The sequence below is a fragment of the Schistocerca gregaria genome, chromosome X (genome assembly GCF_023897955.1).
Source record: "Schistocerca gregaria isolate iqSchGreg1 chromosome X, iqSchGreg1.2, whole genome shotgun sequence".
NCBI classification, from domain to species: Eukaryota; Metazoa; Arthropoda; class Insecta; order Orthoptera; family Acrididae; genus Schistocerca; species Schistocerca gregaria.
In genome coordinates this window covers 115,293,859-115,311,990 of record NC_064931.1, presented here as the reverse complement: position 1 = coordinate 115,311,990, position 18,132 = coordinate 115,293,859, and the positions used below count along the sequence as shown (strand labels likewise).

General features: G+C 43.2%; 1 protein-coding gene across 2 annotated transcripts in view; it reads right to left on the bottom strand.

The window, feature by feature from the left end:
- LOC126299380 (GTPase-activating Rap/Ran-GAP domain-like protein 3) overlaps window positions 1-18,132 on the bottom strand; it is a 1,486,407-nt gene that overhangs the window by 700,309 nt on the left and 767,966 nt on the right. Inside the window, exon 2 of one of the 2 annotated variants that reach the window (XM_049991245.1) lies at window positions 616-827. The exons of the other annotated variant lie outside the window; for it this stretch is intronic. Coding sequence (XP_049847202.1) covers window positions 616-815 — 200 coding nt within the window. The 5' untranslated portion in view covers window positions 816-827. The remainder of the gene's footprint in view (window positions 1-615; window positions 828-18,132) is intronic. 2 annotated transcript variants of the gene reach the window in all.

Below are 18,132 nucleotides of genomic sequence, written 5' to 3'. Positions count from 1 at the left end.
TACCAACTTTGATCCTCCCTCCCTCTTCCTGTGTCTGTTTCTTTGGGCAACCTCTCTCCTTTCTCTCCACCTTCCCTCTCTCCTCCCTTTCTCCCCACTCCTCCTCCGGGCCTCCCCTACCCCCGTACCTCCAATCCTCCCATCTCCTCTGCCATTGGCATCTTTGCTCTCCCCTCTCCCTCCCCCTCACCCTTCTTCCCCTCTTGGCAGGTCCTCGGACTCGCACACGTTACGTGGACTTTCGCGCGCCGGAGATCACCATCTGTTTCTCGTATGTGCCGTCGTGTTTTGTGTTTAGTGTTCACAGCTACGCTCCATCGTTCACATGTGCCATCGAAATCAGTGTTTGTGTGTCGTATCAGGAGTTTGTAGTGTGGATTATCGTCGAGTGTGAACGGCACCCTGTTTTGTATTCTATGTCTACTGTTTTTTACCCGCCTTTATGTCAATTATGAGTATTCTTTCCGTTTTTCTTATTGTCTACTCTAAGGCTGAAGAGCGGAGTTGAATGCTGCTACCATCCTGCCTGTTGTTTGTCCAGGTGTCAAAATTGCAATAAAGGAAAAAAAAGTGTGGCGCTGGAGCAGCACTGAGCGTGGCAGAGGTGCGACTTACATGGCCGAGGAGGCGCGGCGTCGCTGCAGAGCCTGCTGGAGGCTGACGTCCCTGGTGACGAGGACGGGCGGCGGGCGCAGCAGAGACGCCAGCCGGTCGACGCACAGCGAGCGCGACCTGTCCCTGCCCGAGCCGGCGGGCTGCGTCCCGGACCCGGAGGAGCTGTCGCGCCGGCCGCGCAGTCGCGCCATCAGCTTCATCCCGAATGCGCGCTGACGAGCCCAGACGAGGCGAGATTACATTAGCTCTGCAGTCGACACCGTGCGCTATTTTCCGACCCTTTCCGCGAGCCTGCTAAATTCGCTTCCGCGCGAAGTGCGAAACAGCGTTACCTTGTACCCAAAATTAATTGCTTCCAACGATGCCTTTCGCGGACGACCGAGTGGTCTTAAATGGCACAGATCATGATCTTCACCGAGGGGGGCACCTGCTTCTGACAGTACCAAATGAGTATAATTTAAAAACGCTCTAAGACAAAAGACGCACCACGAAGAAATTATCCGAATGGGGCGGAAATCGGTAGATGTGATGTATACAGGCTGGTCCATTGATCATGATCGGGCCAAATATCTCACAAAATAAGCGTTAAACGAAAAAACTACAAAGAACAAAACTTGTCTAGCTTGAAGGGGGAAACCACATAACGCTATGGTTGGCCCGCTAGATGCCATAGGTCAAACGGATATCAACTGCGTTCTTTTTAAATACGAATTCCCATCTTTTATTGCATATTCGTGTGGTACGTAAAGAAATATGAATGTTTTAGGTGGACCACTTTTTTCGCTTTGTGATAGATGGCGCTGTATTAGTCACAAACATATGGCTCACAACTTTAGACGAACAGTTCCTAACACGTAGGTTTTCTAAATTAAAATTCAGGGCGTAGGTACGTTTGAACATTTTATTTCGGTTGTTCCAATTAGATACATATACCTCTGTGAACTTATCATTTCTGAGAACGAATGCTGTTAAAACGTGATTACCTGTAAATACCACAGTAATGCAATAAATGTTCAAAATTATGTCCGTCAACCTCAATGCATTTGGCAATACATTTCTCTCAACAGCGAGTAGTTCGCCTGCCGTAATGTTCGCACATGCACTGACATTGCGCTGACGCATGTTGTCAGGCGTTGTCGGTGGATCACGATAGCAAATATCCTTCAACATTCCTCACAGAAAGAAATCCGGGGACGTCAGATCCGATGAACGTGCGAGCCATTGAATGGTGCTTCGACGACCAATCCACCTGTCATGAAATATGCTATTCAATACCGCTTCAACCGCAAGAGACCTATGTGCCGGACGTCCATCATGTTGGAAGTACATTGACATTCTGTCATGCAGTGAAACACCTTGTGGTAACATCGGTAGAACATTATGTACGAAATCAGCATACATTGCACCATTTAGATTACCATCGATGAAATGGGGGCCAATTAACCTTCCTCCCATAATGCCGCACTATACACTAACCCGCCAAGGTAACTGGTGTTCCACTTGTCGCAGCCATCGTGGATTTTCCGTTGCCCAATAGTGCATATAATGCAGGTTTACGTTGCCGCTGTTGGTGAATGACGCTTCGTCGGTAAATAGAACGCGAGATAAAAACTTCGTCATCGTCCCGTAAATTTTTCTTGTGCCTAGTGCCAGAACTGTACATGAAGTTGAAAGTCGTCGCCATACAATTCCTGGTGCATAGAAATCTGCTACCGGTGCAATCACGAAGCAAATACCGTCCGCGCTGGCGGAATGTTACGTGATACCACGTACTTATTCGTTTGTGAATATTACAGCGCCATCTATCACAAAGCGAAAAAAGTGGTCCATCTAAAACATTCATATTTCTTTACGTACTATGCGAATATGTAATAAAAATGGGGTTTCCTATTTTTTTTAAACGCACTTGATATCCGTTTGACCTATTGCAGCGCCATCTACCTTCAAGGTAGACGAGTTTCGTTCTTTGTAGTTTTTCGTTTGATGCTTATTTCGTGAGATATTTGGCCCGGTCACTATCAATTGACCAAAATGTATATACACTACTGGCCTGTAAAATTGCTACACCAAGAAATGTGCTACAGAAGCGAAATTTCACCGACAGGAAGAAGATGCTGTTATATGCAAATGAATAGCTTTTCAGAGCATTCACACAAGGTTAGCGCCGGTGGCGACACCTACAAAGTGCTGATATAAGTAAAGCTTCCAACCGATTTCTCATACACAAACATCAGTTGACCGGCGTTGCCTGGTGAAACGTTGTTGTGATGCCTCGTGTAAGGAGGAGAAATGTGTACCATCATTTTCCGACTTTGATAAAAGTCGGATTGTAGCCTATCGCTACTGCCGTTAATCGTATCGCGACATAGCTGCTCAAGTTGGACGAGATCCAATGACTGTTAGCAGAATATGGAAACGGTGGGTTCAGGAGGGTAATACGGAACGCCGTGCTGTATCCCAACGGCTTCGTATAACTAGCTGTCGAGATGACAGGCATCTTATCCACATGGCTGTAACGGATCGTGAAGCCACGTCTCGATTCCTGAGTCAACAGATGGGGACGTTTGCAAGACAACAACCATCTGCAGGTACTGTTCGACGACGTTGGCAGCATCACGGACTATCAGCTCAGAGACCACGGCCGCGGTTACCCTTGACGCTGCATCACAGACAGGAGCGAATGCGATGCTGTGCTCAACGACGAACCTGAGTGCACGAGTGGCAGAATGTCATTTTTTCGGATGAGTCCAGGTTCTGTTTAGAGCATCATAATGGCCGCATCCGTGTTTGGCGACATCTCGGTGAACGCACATTGGAAGCGTGTGTTCGCTATCGCCATACTGGCGCATCACCCGGCGTGATGGTATCGGGTGCCATTGGTTACACGTCTCGATCACCTCCTGTTCGCACTGACGGTATTTTGAACAGTGGACGTTACATTTCAGATGTGTTACGACCAGTGGCTCTACCCTTCATTCGATCCCTGCGAAACCCTACATTTCAGCAGGATAATGCACGACCGCATGTTGCAGGTCATGTACTGGCCTTTCTGGACACAGAAAATGTTCGACTGCTGCAATGGCCAGCACATTCTCCAGATCTCTCACCAATTGTAAACGTCTGGTCAATGGTGGTCGAGCAACTGGCTCGTCACATAACGCCAGTCACTAGTCTTGATGAACTGTGGTATCGTGTTGAAGGTGCATGGGCAGCTGTACTTGACCACGCTATCCAAGCTCTGTTTGACTCAATGTCCAGGTGTATGAAGGCCGTTATTACGGCCAGAGGTGGTGGTTCTGGGTACTGATTTCTTAAGATTTATGCACCCAAATTGCGTGAAAATGTAATCACATGTCAGTTCTAGTATAATATATTTGTCCAATGAATACCCGTTTTTCATCTGCATTTCTTCTTGGTGTGGCAATTTTAATGGCCAGTAATGTATGTATAGAAACAAACGATTACAATTTTGGAAAAAACTGGATGATTTATTCGAGAGAGAGCTTCACAAATAGAGCAAGTCAATAACGCGCTGGTCCATGACTTGCAGTTATTCGGTTTGGCACTCATCGATGGATTGTTGGATGTTCTGTCCAACTGGAGCATTAGATCGTCCAAATCCCTTGCTGGTATGAGCGCCCTGCCCGTAATGCTCAAAAAGATCTCAGTTTTGGAGAGGTCTTACAACTTTTTTCAAAGATAGGGTTTGGTATGCACGAAGAGAAGTAGTAGAAACTTGTTTATTGTGCGAGGTGGCATTATGTTCCTGAGATATAAACCCAGAATTGCTTGTGATGAATGGCAACAAAACGGTGCATCGAATATCGTCGACGTACTGCTGTAAGGATGCCTCTGGTGACAACCAATGGGATCCTGCTATGAAATGGAATGGCACGCCAGTCAGTCACTCCCGACTGGCGATCAGTATGGCTGGCAACAATCAGGTTGCTATCCCACTGTTGTCTGGGACGTCTCCAGACATGTCTTCGCGGACTATTAACTGAAGGTAATTGTACACAAATCCATAAGATTTCAGGCCGAAGACTTATCTGGTTTAGGGTACATTTCTTTTCATAGCAGGACCCCTTTGTTTGTCTCCTGCGGCACCCTTACAATCACCAAAAAAGGAAAAAAAATTGCTCTCAGCACTATGGGACTAGACTGCTGAGGTCATCAGTACCCTAGAACTTAGAACTACTTAAACCTAACTAACCTAAGGACATCAGACACATCCATGCCCGAGGCAGGTTTCGAACCTGCGACGCAGCGGTCGCCCGGTTCCAGACTGCAGCGCCTAGAGCCGCTCGGCCACGGCACCCTTACAGCACAGCGGTACTTCGGCGATATTCTAGCCCCTTTTCGTGGCACTTCATGGCAAGCGATTTCAACAAGATAATGCCCTTCCGCACACGCCTACAGTTTCTCCTGCCTATCGTCTTGTCTACGAAAATCTGCCTTGGTCAGCAAGGGTGCCAGAACGCTCCCTAATTTAGAATATTTGAAGCATGATGGGCAGGGACCTTCAACCATCACGGAAATTTGACAGTCTAAAACGCTGATTCGACAGAATTTGGCACGACATCCCTCAGTAGGCGTGACATCCCACAACTGCATCAATCTATGCCAAGCTGAATGATTTCCTCTATATGGGCCACAGGTGGACCAGGCATTATTGATTAACTCAGTGTCTGAAGCTCTTACTGTAAAATAAATCATCCAGCTTTTCTGAAGTTATATTCAGCTATTTATCAGTGTGTGTGCGTCACATATAGCTATTTCCGACCCAGTCGGCTAATTCCTTTGTGATGTGTCATTTTTCTTGTCTTAGAGTGTATGTCTACTTAAGTAAGCGATGATTTTCAATGAACGTGCATCAGTTATAATCAAAGTATAAGAAGCAGTCAAGTGAAAACTAGACAGATGAGAAAAAAGCAAGTAAACTTTTTATTATTTCATAAGTAATCGCCATAACTGTTAACACACTTATCCCACTGTGAGACAAGACGGTCAATTCCTTCATGGAAAAATGTTCGCGGTTGCTTACAGAACCATGATTCCATGAATATTTTTCTTCACGGTTACAAAAATATGTAATTCCCGTGGAATGAGATTGAGACTGTATGGAGCGTGTGTAAGGGTTTCCCAGCAACCTTTCTGCACTGTAGTGGGTGGTCTCACATGTTATCAAGGTTGTTTCGCAGGGAAGCCCTTACACATGTTCGATACAGTCCCATTCTCTCTTCGTGCGATTTTCTTATTTTTGGATCCCTGAAGAAAGACATTCGTAGCTGTCGATTTGATTCGAACAAATACGAGCACGATAGGTTACAACCATGATTCTGTACGCAACAGCAAACATTTTTCCGTGAAGGCATTGACCGTCTTGTTCAACAGTGTCATATTAACAGTTATGGCGATTACTTTTCAAATAGTAAACAGTTTAGTTATCTTTCTGCATGTGTCTCTACTTGGTGCAGGAACGTCGAAGCAGGACGTGCAGACATTCATCATGCAGGTGGTCAGGGAAGGAAGTGAGTGTCAAGGAATGATCTTGTCAAGTAGGCCAAGCGATTAAAGAAAATCTTCTACGAAGTACAATACAGAGCAAGAGAAAAGGAATGGTGTCATGAGGCATCGCCCTTTCCTCAAGAAAACGGTCGGCCGCACGCTACAGTTGCTACAAAGACGCTGCTGCAGCTTTTTTGCTGGGAAATGTTTTATGACCCACCACACAGCCCGGACGTGTCTCCATCTGGTTTTCATCTCTTTGCTAACATGAAATGCTGACTATGGGACAGCATTTTTACACATAAAACGCGTTGCACACCAGGGAAGAGAACTGGCGGAAAGCACAGACTGCTGCGTTCTATGACTAGAGTATTGGTAAACTGGTGGAACGGTAAGACAAATGTCTAAATCTGAACGGCGATTATGTAGAGAAGCAGATAGAATGTGGTAGGTGCAGCTAAATGCTGAACATAATATATTTTGGATTTTCAATATTGTTTCCATTTCGCGACCGATCGGTTCTTAGTGAGAAAAAAAAAGTAGCACTCGTATTAATAACGAAATGGCAGAGAAAATAAACAGATTCCACTATGTTGGGTGTGGTACTAAACAACATTCGAGAGCTCTTGGAAATATGAGTACAACGACATAATGCTCGTTAACATTGGCGTTCAAACTTTTCGCAAGAGCATCAAAGAAATGAGCTGAAGTTGAAAGGAAAGGTGGCTGATATGCAACCCGACTTACATCACCCGCAACTGGGGCGAATGGTGTTAGAGGGTGTAATGGTTCTTTCTTTACGTGACCATTACGGCACTCCAACCCTAGTTCTCGATACCAGTAATATCGTACTACTTTTCTGCGAAGTAACAAACATATTTTTGTTACAATATTCACATTTGGTTTAATTAATGTACAGGTACTCCGATGTATCGATATATTACAGCGATATGGTTCTTGTGTGTATTCATTTCTGTGAGACTGTCATAATCTTTGCTTACTTGTAACTGTTTTGGCGCGAATGCGCATAGAGGAGTCTTTGTTTCACTTTGCAGAAGTTAAGTTGTTATTTCGCTTTGTAAAAAAACAGTCAAGTCTTGTGTTTGGTTAAAGTGGAAATTAAATATATGAAGATTGATACAAAACTGTTTTCTTGATGATGTGACAATTAAGAAGAAGTATATGTGAATTTACAAGAAGTTTGATAAAAATGTGGATCGTGAACACCAAGTCAAAAATTATTTCTACCATACCATTGTTCTGATCTGGTATTGTTTGATCATTAAGAATTTCGTGAAAAACGCATTTGTTAGGTCTTCAAATATTGCTAAAATACAGATCTGGACCTTCTAGCAGTCAAAGTGGAATCACCCTAGAATGAACAAGATGAGCCATAACAACTTCGACGAAATCTACGAGGGAATCCATTCAAGATAAGTGCCAAAATTAATGACTTTTTTACAGTGACTTCATTATTTCCATTCTGACGACACCATCCACAATCAATAACTCTGTCGTTGCCCGATAAAGCAAACATATGCTGCGTGAGCAACAATATTAATCTGATTTCTAGCCTACTTTGCAAGTGGTGGTATTGTTAGAAGGGGTTGCCTATCTTAAGGGGCAGCTTTATTTTGCCCGCCCTGTGTGTAACAACAACTTTGGCCTACGCATCTGAGATAAATTGCACATCCTCTTGGTCCTATTTTATACGAAACAGATAAAGAATCAGCTACGAAACTACGCTCTAAGATAAAAAATACGCACTACGAAGCGATTACCCGAATGGGATGGAAATCAGTAGACGTAATGTACATCTACAGACAAACAAATGAATACAATTAAAGAAAAACTGGATGTTTTGTTCAACAGAAAAAGCATCACAAATTGAGACAATCAGTAACGCGCTCGTCCACCTCTGGCCCTTATGGAAGCAGTTAATTGGTTGGCACTGATTGAAGGAGTTTGTGGATGTCCTGCTGAGGGATATCTCCCCAAATTCTGTCCAATTGGCGTGGTAGATCGTCAAAATCCAGAGCTGGTTGGAGAACCCTGTCCATAATGTTCTACACGTTTTCAAATGGGATATATACGGCGACCTTTCTGGCCAAGGTAGGGTTTTACAAGCACGAAGACAATCGGTAGTGAACCTCGTCGTGTGTGAACTGTTGTCCTGAAATTTAAGCCCAGGCTTGCCATGAAGGGCAACGAAACGAGGCATATAATATCGTCGACGTACCGCTGTGCTGTAAAGGTGCCGCATGTGACAACCAAAATGGTTCTGCTAAGAAAACAAATGGCAACCCAGATCATTACTCATCGATATCGGGCCTTATGACGAGTGACAGTCAGGCTGGTACTGTTGCCCCGGGCGCCTCCGGACAACACGTTTTCGGCCTGAAATCTCATTGACTGGAGAAGAACTGTTTTTAGCGATGAGTCTGTTTAGAACTGAGCCCCGATGACCATTTCATTTCAGAGCATAACCCCGTGGGTTGTCATCCAGGGGCCCCATTACAGCACAGCGATAAGTCGACGATGTTCTACTCCCCGTTTTGTCGCCCTTCATCAAAAGCCATCCTGTATCTACATTTCAACAAGATAACGTCGGTCAGCACACGATGAGGATTTCTGTTGCTTGTCTTCGTGCTTGTCATACCCTACCATGGCCAGCAACGTCGCTGGATCTATCCCCAACTGAGAAGGTTTGGAGGATTATGGTCAGGGCACTCCAATTGGCTTGGTATTTTGATGATCTAACGCACCAATCGGACGGAACTTGGCACGATATCCCTCAGGAGGGTATCCCCTCTGGCAATCGATGCAAAGCCGAATAATTGCTTAAATAAGAGGTTGAAGTGGACCAACTCGTTATTGACTTCCTCAATGTGGCACTGTGGTTAACACTGGACTCGCATTCGGGAGGACGACGGTTCAATCCCGCGTCCGGCCATCCTGATTTAGGTTTCCCGTGATTTCCCTAAATCGCTTCAGGCAAATGCCGGGATGGTTCCTTTCAAAGGGCACGCCCGAGTTCCTTCCCCGTCCTTCCCTAATCTGATGAGACCGATGACCTCGCTGTCTGGTCTCCTTCCCCCAACCAACCAACCAACCAACTTCCTCAATTTGTGAAGCTCTTTCTCCTGAGTAAATCATACAGATTTCCCGACAGCGTGATCACTTGTTTGTCTGTACATGTACATTAAATCTACAGATTTCCATCTCGTAATAGTTCCTTCGTGGGGCGTGTTGCTTTGTTTTGCCTTACAGTGAATTTAAGTTTTAGATTGTCAGTAGGGATTTGGTGCAACTACTTCAAATGTATACAGGGTGTTACAAAACGGTACGGCCAAACTTTCAGGAAACATTCCTCACACGCAAATAAAGAAAAGATATTATGTGGACATGTGTCCGGAAACGCTTAATTTCAATGTTAGAGCTAATTTTAGTTTCGTCAGTATATACTGTACTTCCTCGATTCACCGCCAGTTGGCCCAATTGAAGAAGGGTAATGTTGCTTTCGGTGCTTGTGTTGACATGCGACTCATTGCTCTACAGTACTAGCATCAAGCACATCAGTACGTAGCATCAACAGGTTAGTGTTCATCACGATCGTGGTTTTTCAGTCAGTGAAATGTTTACAAATGCGGAGTTGGCAGATGCCCATTTGATGTATGGAATAGCACGGGCAGTAGCCGTGGCGCGGTACGTTTTTATCGAGACACAACGAAGGTGTCCCTACAGGCGTCTTAGGGAGCACGGAACATTCCAGCCTATGACTCGCGACTGGGGAAGACCTAGAACGACGAGGACACCTGAAATGGACGAGGCAATTCTTCGTGCAGTTGACGATAACCCTAATGTCAGCGTCAGAGAAGTTGCTGCTGTACAAGTGAACGTTGACCACGTCACTGTATGGAGAGTGCTATGGGAGAACCAGATGTTTCCGTACCATGCACAGCGTGTGCAGGCACTATCAGCAGCTGATTGGCCTCCACTGGTACCCTTCTGCGAATGGTTCAGCCAACAATGTGTCAATCCTCATTTCAGTGCAAATGTTCTCTTTACGGATGAGGCTTCATTCCAACGTGATCAAATTGTAAATTTTCACTATAAACATATGTGGGCTGACGAGAATCCGCACGCAATTGTGCAATCACGTCATCAACACAGATTTTCTGTGAACGTTTGCGCAGGCATTGTTGGTGATACCTTGATTGGGCCCCATGTTCTTCCACCTACGCTCAATGGAGCACGTTATCATGATTTCATACGGGATACTCTACCTGTGCCGCGAGAACCTGTGCCTTTACAAGTACGACACAACATGTGGTTCATGCACGATGGAGCTCCTGCACATTTCAGTCGAAGTGTTCGTACGCTTCTCAACAACAGATTCGGTGACCGATGGATTGGTAGAGGCGGACCAATTCCATGGCCTCCACGCTCTCCTGACCTCAACCCTATTGACTTTCATTTATGGGGGCATTTGAAAGCTCTTGTCTACGCAACCCCGGTACCAAATTTAGAGACTCTTCGTGCTCGTATCGTGGACGACTGTGATACAATACGCCATTCTCCAGCGCTGCATCAGCGCATCAGGGATTCTGTGCGACGGAGGATGGATGCATGTATCCTCGCTAACGGAGGAAATTTTGAACATTTCCTGTAACAAAGTGTTTGAAGTTACGCTGGTACGTTCTGTTGCTGTGTATTTCTATTCCATGATTAACGTGATTTGAAGAGAAGTAATAAAATGAGCTCTAACATGGAAAGTAATCTTTTCCGGACACGTGTCCACATAATATATTTTCTTTCTTTGTGTGTGAGGAATGTTTCCTGAAAATTTGGCCGTACCTTTTTGTAACACCCTGTATACAAACACACGTCTTACGGAGTAGCTTTTTTGGAAGCAAGTAAACGCCTGATATAACAACGGGGCATGGAAAGCGAACCGCAGTTACGGTTGTTTTCATCCAATAGGCCCCTCCGGACGCCTTATTTTACAACTTCAGCACACTTCCCGAACTCTGCTGCGAGAAATTTCAACACTAACAATAGCTAATACTCTTATCACTGCTCTCATCTTTCCAAGAGATTTCGAATGACGTTAAAGAAAGTATACCGTTCCGTTTAAAAATCCATACTTGCTTCAGTATCACTGTTGACACAATAGTGAAGAGTATAGCTCATGAAACAAAACTAAGTGCCACTTTGCCTACTATCACTTACCAGAAACCTTGTTTCGATATCATGAACCCTTCACGAAATAAAATGCGTCTAAGATTTCGGTGATTCATCCTGTACATCAACTGATGACATGCTCACCGATTGCGGTGATATGGCTCAATCAAACGACATTCTAAGAATTGCAGTAGAGCTATGCCGCTTAAGCTATATGAATAAACGGCAGCACTAACATTATTGTATGAAAAGAGGCATATTAAGTTCTATCATCCCGTCGATGACGAGGTCATTAGGCACGAACCTGGGCAAGATTGGGAAAGAATAAGGACGGATATCGACCGTGCCTTTTCAAAGGAAACATTCTGGAAATCGTGTTAAGTTACTTAAGGTAACCACAGGAAACCTAATTTTAAATGAATGGACGAGTATCTGCACAGCCGTTCAACTAAATACGAATCCCGCCTCTTCCCACAGTGCCAGCTTGTTCAGAGTTATATGGATGTGAATGTTAGTCATTTATTAAAGGACCGATCAAAAAGACACGTGAGAGAGATGAGAGTCTGAGAGCAAGAAGAGAAATGAATATTTTAGGAGAGAAATTAATATTGTATGAGATATTACCGGTTTACTCATCGCATCAAATGTGGGTAAAATCCCGATTTCTCGGCGAAAATCTCCATTGCCTTCGTTGGGAACAACAGGGTGTCGTTGCCATTGTTATGACGACCATTTAGAGCCCATAGATGGCTTGTGATTGCTCTGTGTACGTAATCATTACGTCATGTGTCTAAAGATTGTGTCCGTGTCGGCGCTGGTGGTGCTAGCGCGCTCGTACGAACGTGAAAATGTCAGCCGATTTCTTTGCGTCTTTTCAGCGTCGATAGTTCGTTTCCGCGCCATACTAACAAGGGAAACTTCTCATCGCACACCCCTCAGATTTAGTGGTTAGAGGGACCAGTGGATATCCCGTCAAAAACTGTCAAGCATGGAAACAGGAAGAACGAATACTGGACAAAGAAACAATGTAGAAACAATGAGCTGTCCAACAACAAGAAGTGCAATATAGGGCAGCCGAAATTAGAAATGGCGTCGTGGTTACGTGGTTACGTTGTATGACTACCAAGCGGTGAAACCGTGTTCAAGCCTGTTTCGCAATTTTGCCGGCCGCGGTAGTCTCGCGGTTCTAGGCGCGCAGGCCGGAACCGTGCGACTGCTACGGTCGCAGGTTCGAATCCTGCCTCGGGCATGGATGTGTGTGATGTCCTTAGGTTGGTTTGGTTTAAATAGCTATAAGTTCTAGGGGACTAATGACCACAGCAGTTGAGTCCCATAGTGCTCAGAGCCACTTGAACCATTTTGTTCGTACCAATTTTTTTTCACTATTCGCTTTATTCACATTTATGTGTCAGTCCTGGAGTAACATCCGTTTACAACAGATAGGTGTAAGGTAGGGACCTATAACGACAGTTGACTCTGCACAACTACTCTATTAGCAGCCGAAAGGAAGTGGCTTTGGAATTGTAACCGCAAACGTGTGATGACAAGGTGACAAGTCAACTGAATCGTCCACCGGAAACCACGTATGGTTTGTCATACACAGCATTAGTAACAGTACGTGTGTCATATGATAGGAATCTCTTATCGACGCACCTAATTTGTACGACTAATAAGTAAATGAGATACTCGTCATTGCTCGATATAGGTGTTCGTATGAATGTGAATGTGATCACTCCTAAGGAAATGATGAAAACATAAGTTTGTAATAAAACTTGCAACAGATTAACGCAACAGTTTCACCATCACACAGTTTCTCCGTGCTCTGTCAAAACTATGTTTTTAAGGTTTTTGAAGTTTCGTCCTGGTTTGGAAGTCTTGATTCTTCAATTCCTTTGTTGTAACATAGTTCATACCTGTTTATTTGTTGTTTCCATTTCTGTGAGACGTCTATGTAGTATCTCGCCTGCTCTCACTATTCATCACATTTACTTGCGAAAGTAACGTATTCTTACCGAATGGCTCATATTCTGTAACTCATGTATAGTATGACAACTACCAAGACTATAGAAAGAGAACAAACATTTCAATGACCGGACGGACAGTACATAACGTTGTGGAAAAAAAAAAGCGGAGGGGTGAACACGGCTCTCTCGTTGCTGATTCAGGCTGCTCTTTACTGAACTTCTTGTTCTTGGACCGTTCATTGTTTCTATTTGCCTTCAGTACACATTCTTCCTGTTTTCATGCTTGATCTGTGTTCAGTTTTTGACGGGTTATCCACTGGGACATGTTACCAATAAATCTGAGGGGAGGGGGGGTGATGGGGAGTTTTTCTTGTAAGGTTATAGACACAGTCGCTGTTGAACCTGTTCTTTCACTTTCTAATGTCTACTCCATCCCAATATGTAGACGTTTTGCGCAAGAGTTTAGCTTAATCAAATATTATTCTGCGTTTATTTGCGAGATTGCGCTCACCAGCTGTTGATTTTTTGAAGTTCTCGATTTTTAATGTACCTTTGGTGTTCTGCACGACGATCGGTAACGATACTAATAGGCTGACCGACGTAGCTGCTTCAGAACCCACAAGGAGTCTTACAAGTTCCAGTGACACTGACACTGGATCCTATACTTCTTCTTCCCAGGAAATACCTATTTTTCTAGATGTAGCGAAAGGAAGAGAAGGCAAAAGCGTACAAGGGCAAGAACTGGGTGAAGAGAATGGAAGAAGAAGCCGCCTAATAGAATTCTGCACGAAACATAATTTAATCATCGCTAACTCTTGGTTTAAGAACTTTGAAAGAAGATTGCATACTTTGAAGAGATCTGGAGGCAGTGGCAGGTTTCAGACTGATTATGCAATGGTAAGACAGATTTCGGAACCAGATTTTAAACTGTATGACATTTGGAGGGGTAGATGTGAACTGATCGTAAGTTATTGATTATGAACTGTAGACAGAATGGAAGAAATTGTAAATAGGCAGGAAGTTAAGGTAATGGGACTTCGATGAGTTGAAAGAAACAGAGGTTACTGTGAGTTTCAAAGGAACCATTAGATAAAGATTGACTGAAACACTGGAAAATTATACAGTAGAAAACGAATGGCTAGCTTTAAAGAGATGATATAGTGAAGACAATAGGGGATCAAATAGGTAAAAAGGCTTAGTAAAAATCCTTGGATATCACAGCAGATATTGAAATTAATCGACGAAGGAGAAAATTAAAAAATACGGCAAATGAAGAGGGCAAAAGGGAGTATAGATGTTTACAGAATAAGATTGACAGTAAGTGCAAAATGGCTAAATAGGAATGGCTACAGAACAAATTCACGAATATAGAAGCCTGTAAAAGTAGCGGAAACATAGATATCTCCTATAGGAAAATTAAAGAGGTCTTAGGACAAAATAGGGACAGCTGTGTGAATATCAAAAGCTCAGATGAAAAACCAGTACTAAGCAAAGAATGGAAACCTAAAAAGGTGGGTGGAATATAAAGAGGGGCCATACAGGGGAAATGGGAAGGGAAATAGATGAAGATGAGATGGAAAATATAATACTGCGAGAAGAATTTGACATGTCACTGAGAGAAACTACGCCCCGGGAGTAGACATTTCCACAGGGCTACTTATATCTTTGGGAGAGTCAGCCATGACATAACTATTCCACATAGTATGCAAGATGTAAAAAACACGCGAAATATCCACAGACTTCAGGAAGAGTGTAATCATTAGAGTTCCAAAGAAAGCAGGTGCATATGGATGTCAATATTATCGAACTATCAGTTAAATAAGTCATGGCTGCAAAATACTGACACGAATTATTTTCAAAATAATGGAAAGGCTGAAGCTGAACCCGTTGTAAATCAGTTTCGGCTACGGAGAAATGTAGGAACACACGAAGCAGTACTGACCCTACGACTTACCTTAGGATATTGGTTAAAGAAAAGCAGACCTATGTTTACAGCATTTATAGACTCAGAGAAAGCTTTTAAAAATGTTGACTGGAATACAGTCTCAGGAATTCCAAAGGTAGCAGGGGAGAGTACATGTAGCGAAAGCTTATATACAACTTACACGGAAACCAGACGGCAGTTGAAGAGTCTAAGGATATGAAAGGGAAGCAGTGTCGAGGAACGGCGAGAGATACGTTACGACCCTGTCTTTAGTTTTATTCAACCTGTACATTAAGCATATTATAAAGGAAACCAAGAAAATATCTGAAGAAGGAATTAAATTTCAGAGAAAAGAAATAAAAACTTTTTTGATGGTGACATTGTAATTGTGTCAGAGACAGTAAAGCATTTGGAAGAACAGTTTAACGTAATAGACAGTGTCTTGGAAGGAGGATATAAGATGACAGAGACAGTAAAGCATTCGGAAGAACAGTTTAATGTAATAGACAGTGTCTTGGAAGGAGGATATAAGATGAACAGCCATTAAAGCGAAACAAAGATAATGGAGTGTGGTTGAATTAAATGAGGCGATGCTGAAGGTATTATATTATGAAATGAGACACTAAAAGTAGTAGATTAATTTTATTATTTGGGCAGCAAAATTACTTATTATTGTCGAAGTAAAGAGGATTTAACTTGTATACCCGCAATAATAAGAAAATCATTATAGTGTGTATTTTTATTTGCCATCCGCTGAATGTATTATATTTATTGTTGGTAGGTTTTGATTATTTCAACCTTCTTCAACTGGAAGACTGAACAAACAGAAAAAAACCATATTTAGTATATACAGACAAAAATGTAATCGAAATATATAGACTGTTACTGAGATCATCAACATCTGAAAAAGGGACATTTGTTGACATCGAACATAAACTGAAGTGTTAGGAAGTATTTTCTGAAGGTATTGCCTGGAGTGTAACCTTGTATGCAACTGAATCGTTGGAAGATAAGCATTTCTGACAAAAAGAATATAGAAGGCTTTGAAATGTGGTATTACAAAATAATGCTGAAGATTAGACTGTTAGACTGCATAATTAATGAGGAGGTACTGGAGAATTTGGAGAAAAAGAAAATTTGTGGCAGAACTTGACTAAAAATTACAAGATCGGTTGATAGGATATATTCTGAGACCTCAAGGAATCATGAGACCTCAAAGAATCATCAGTTTTTACTGGAGAGAAGTGTGTGTATGTGTGTGTGGGGGAGGGGGGTGGGGGGGGTGGAGTTAACTTTTAGAGGGAGACCAAGCAACGAGTTCAGTAAACAGGTTCAGATGGATGTAGATTTCAGAAGTTATTCGGAGGCGAAAAGAGGCGCACGTGACAGAGTAGCGCGGAGAGCTGCATCAAACCAGTCTTTGGATCGAAAACCACAAACACAACAGCATCGCAGTAAGGAAGACGTACAGTAGCAATATGTATGTAGTCACGTGATTGTTCAACATTTTGGTGTTTTCGTTTCATGGAGTGCGTTAACTTTATACCTCGAGTCTCGTACCCGTAGTTTCGGGAAACGTATTTCAGGTGATTAATTTCGAAATACAGGTGGTCCTTGTGAAGAACTATTGTAGCTCTATATATTACAGTATGTAAAACAGCTCTCATCCGGACAAAGTGGAGAAAACTCTGTGCAATGAGATATAAAACATTGTGGGTCAGCTTGCGGTATACAGAGTGCCCGAGCCACCAACTCGATTTTCGTTCAAGCAAAACATCTCTCTGTCTCGAGCAGATGTATGTTGTCCAGGTGATAGATGAAAAGCCCCAGAGTTTCTGTGTCATGTGACCACACAATAAATGAGTAATTCAGATAGAATCCTGGGAAGAAGAAGTCCAAGGTTAGGGACAGTCTCTGTTTCAGGGTCCCTGAAATTTATAAGATTACCTGGGAGTTCGGAAGCCGCTTCATCGATCAGTCTATCCACGCCGTTACCGATCGCTGTTCAGAACGCCAGAGGCAAATTATAAATCGAGATCTTGAGAAATCAGCAATTATGAACAAAGTCTCGCTAATAAACACGAAACAGTATTTGATGAAATTTTGTCTCACGCTTCTAAATAGTGTAATTCCGCTATTACAGGGGCAGTAGAAATTGGAGAACAGTTTCAAATGCAATAACGGCTATAATCTTAGTGGTGCGCAGAAGCGAGCTCTCGATGCTGAGAGGACATAAAGAAATGCACTGAGTTGTTTACGATACTGCGGGAGCGCTGTTCCCACCCGCACAGTACTTGGACACAAGCTCTAGCAGTATAATGCAATGATGACGTATGCCAATCAGTCACAAGATAAGTAAGGGCTATAAATGGTCACCCCAGCAGCAACCACGTCACTTTGTTGTACGTGACGAACACGATGGAGGTTTCCATCGAAAGCTCGAAATTCTACCCAGACTGGAGCGGCAAGCAAATGGAGAATATATATATCTCGACAGAATCGTGCTGTCATCTTCAGATTGGCATTACACTTTGCGTGTATGTTCACACATATGTGTTGTCGACATTTTAAGGACAAAATGTAAATACATTAAAAAGTCGTCTTCATTTGTCATTTATAAAACACAATACTCGCAAATGGGTTTATTCATTTTAAAACCCTTCTGGGAGTATTCTGTTTTATAAATGACAAACCAAAATGGTTCAAATGGCTCTGAGCACTATGGGGCTTAACAACTGAGGTCATCAGTCCCCTAGAACTTAGAACTACTTAAACCTAACTAACCTAAGGACATCACACACATCCATGCCCGAGGCAGGATTCGAACCTGCGACCGTAGCAGTCGCGCGGCTCCGGACTGAGACTGAAGCGCCTAGAACCACTCGGCCACTGACGCCGGTAAATGACAAACCATGTGGAGCTTTTTAATGTATTTTC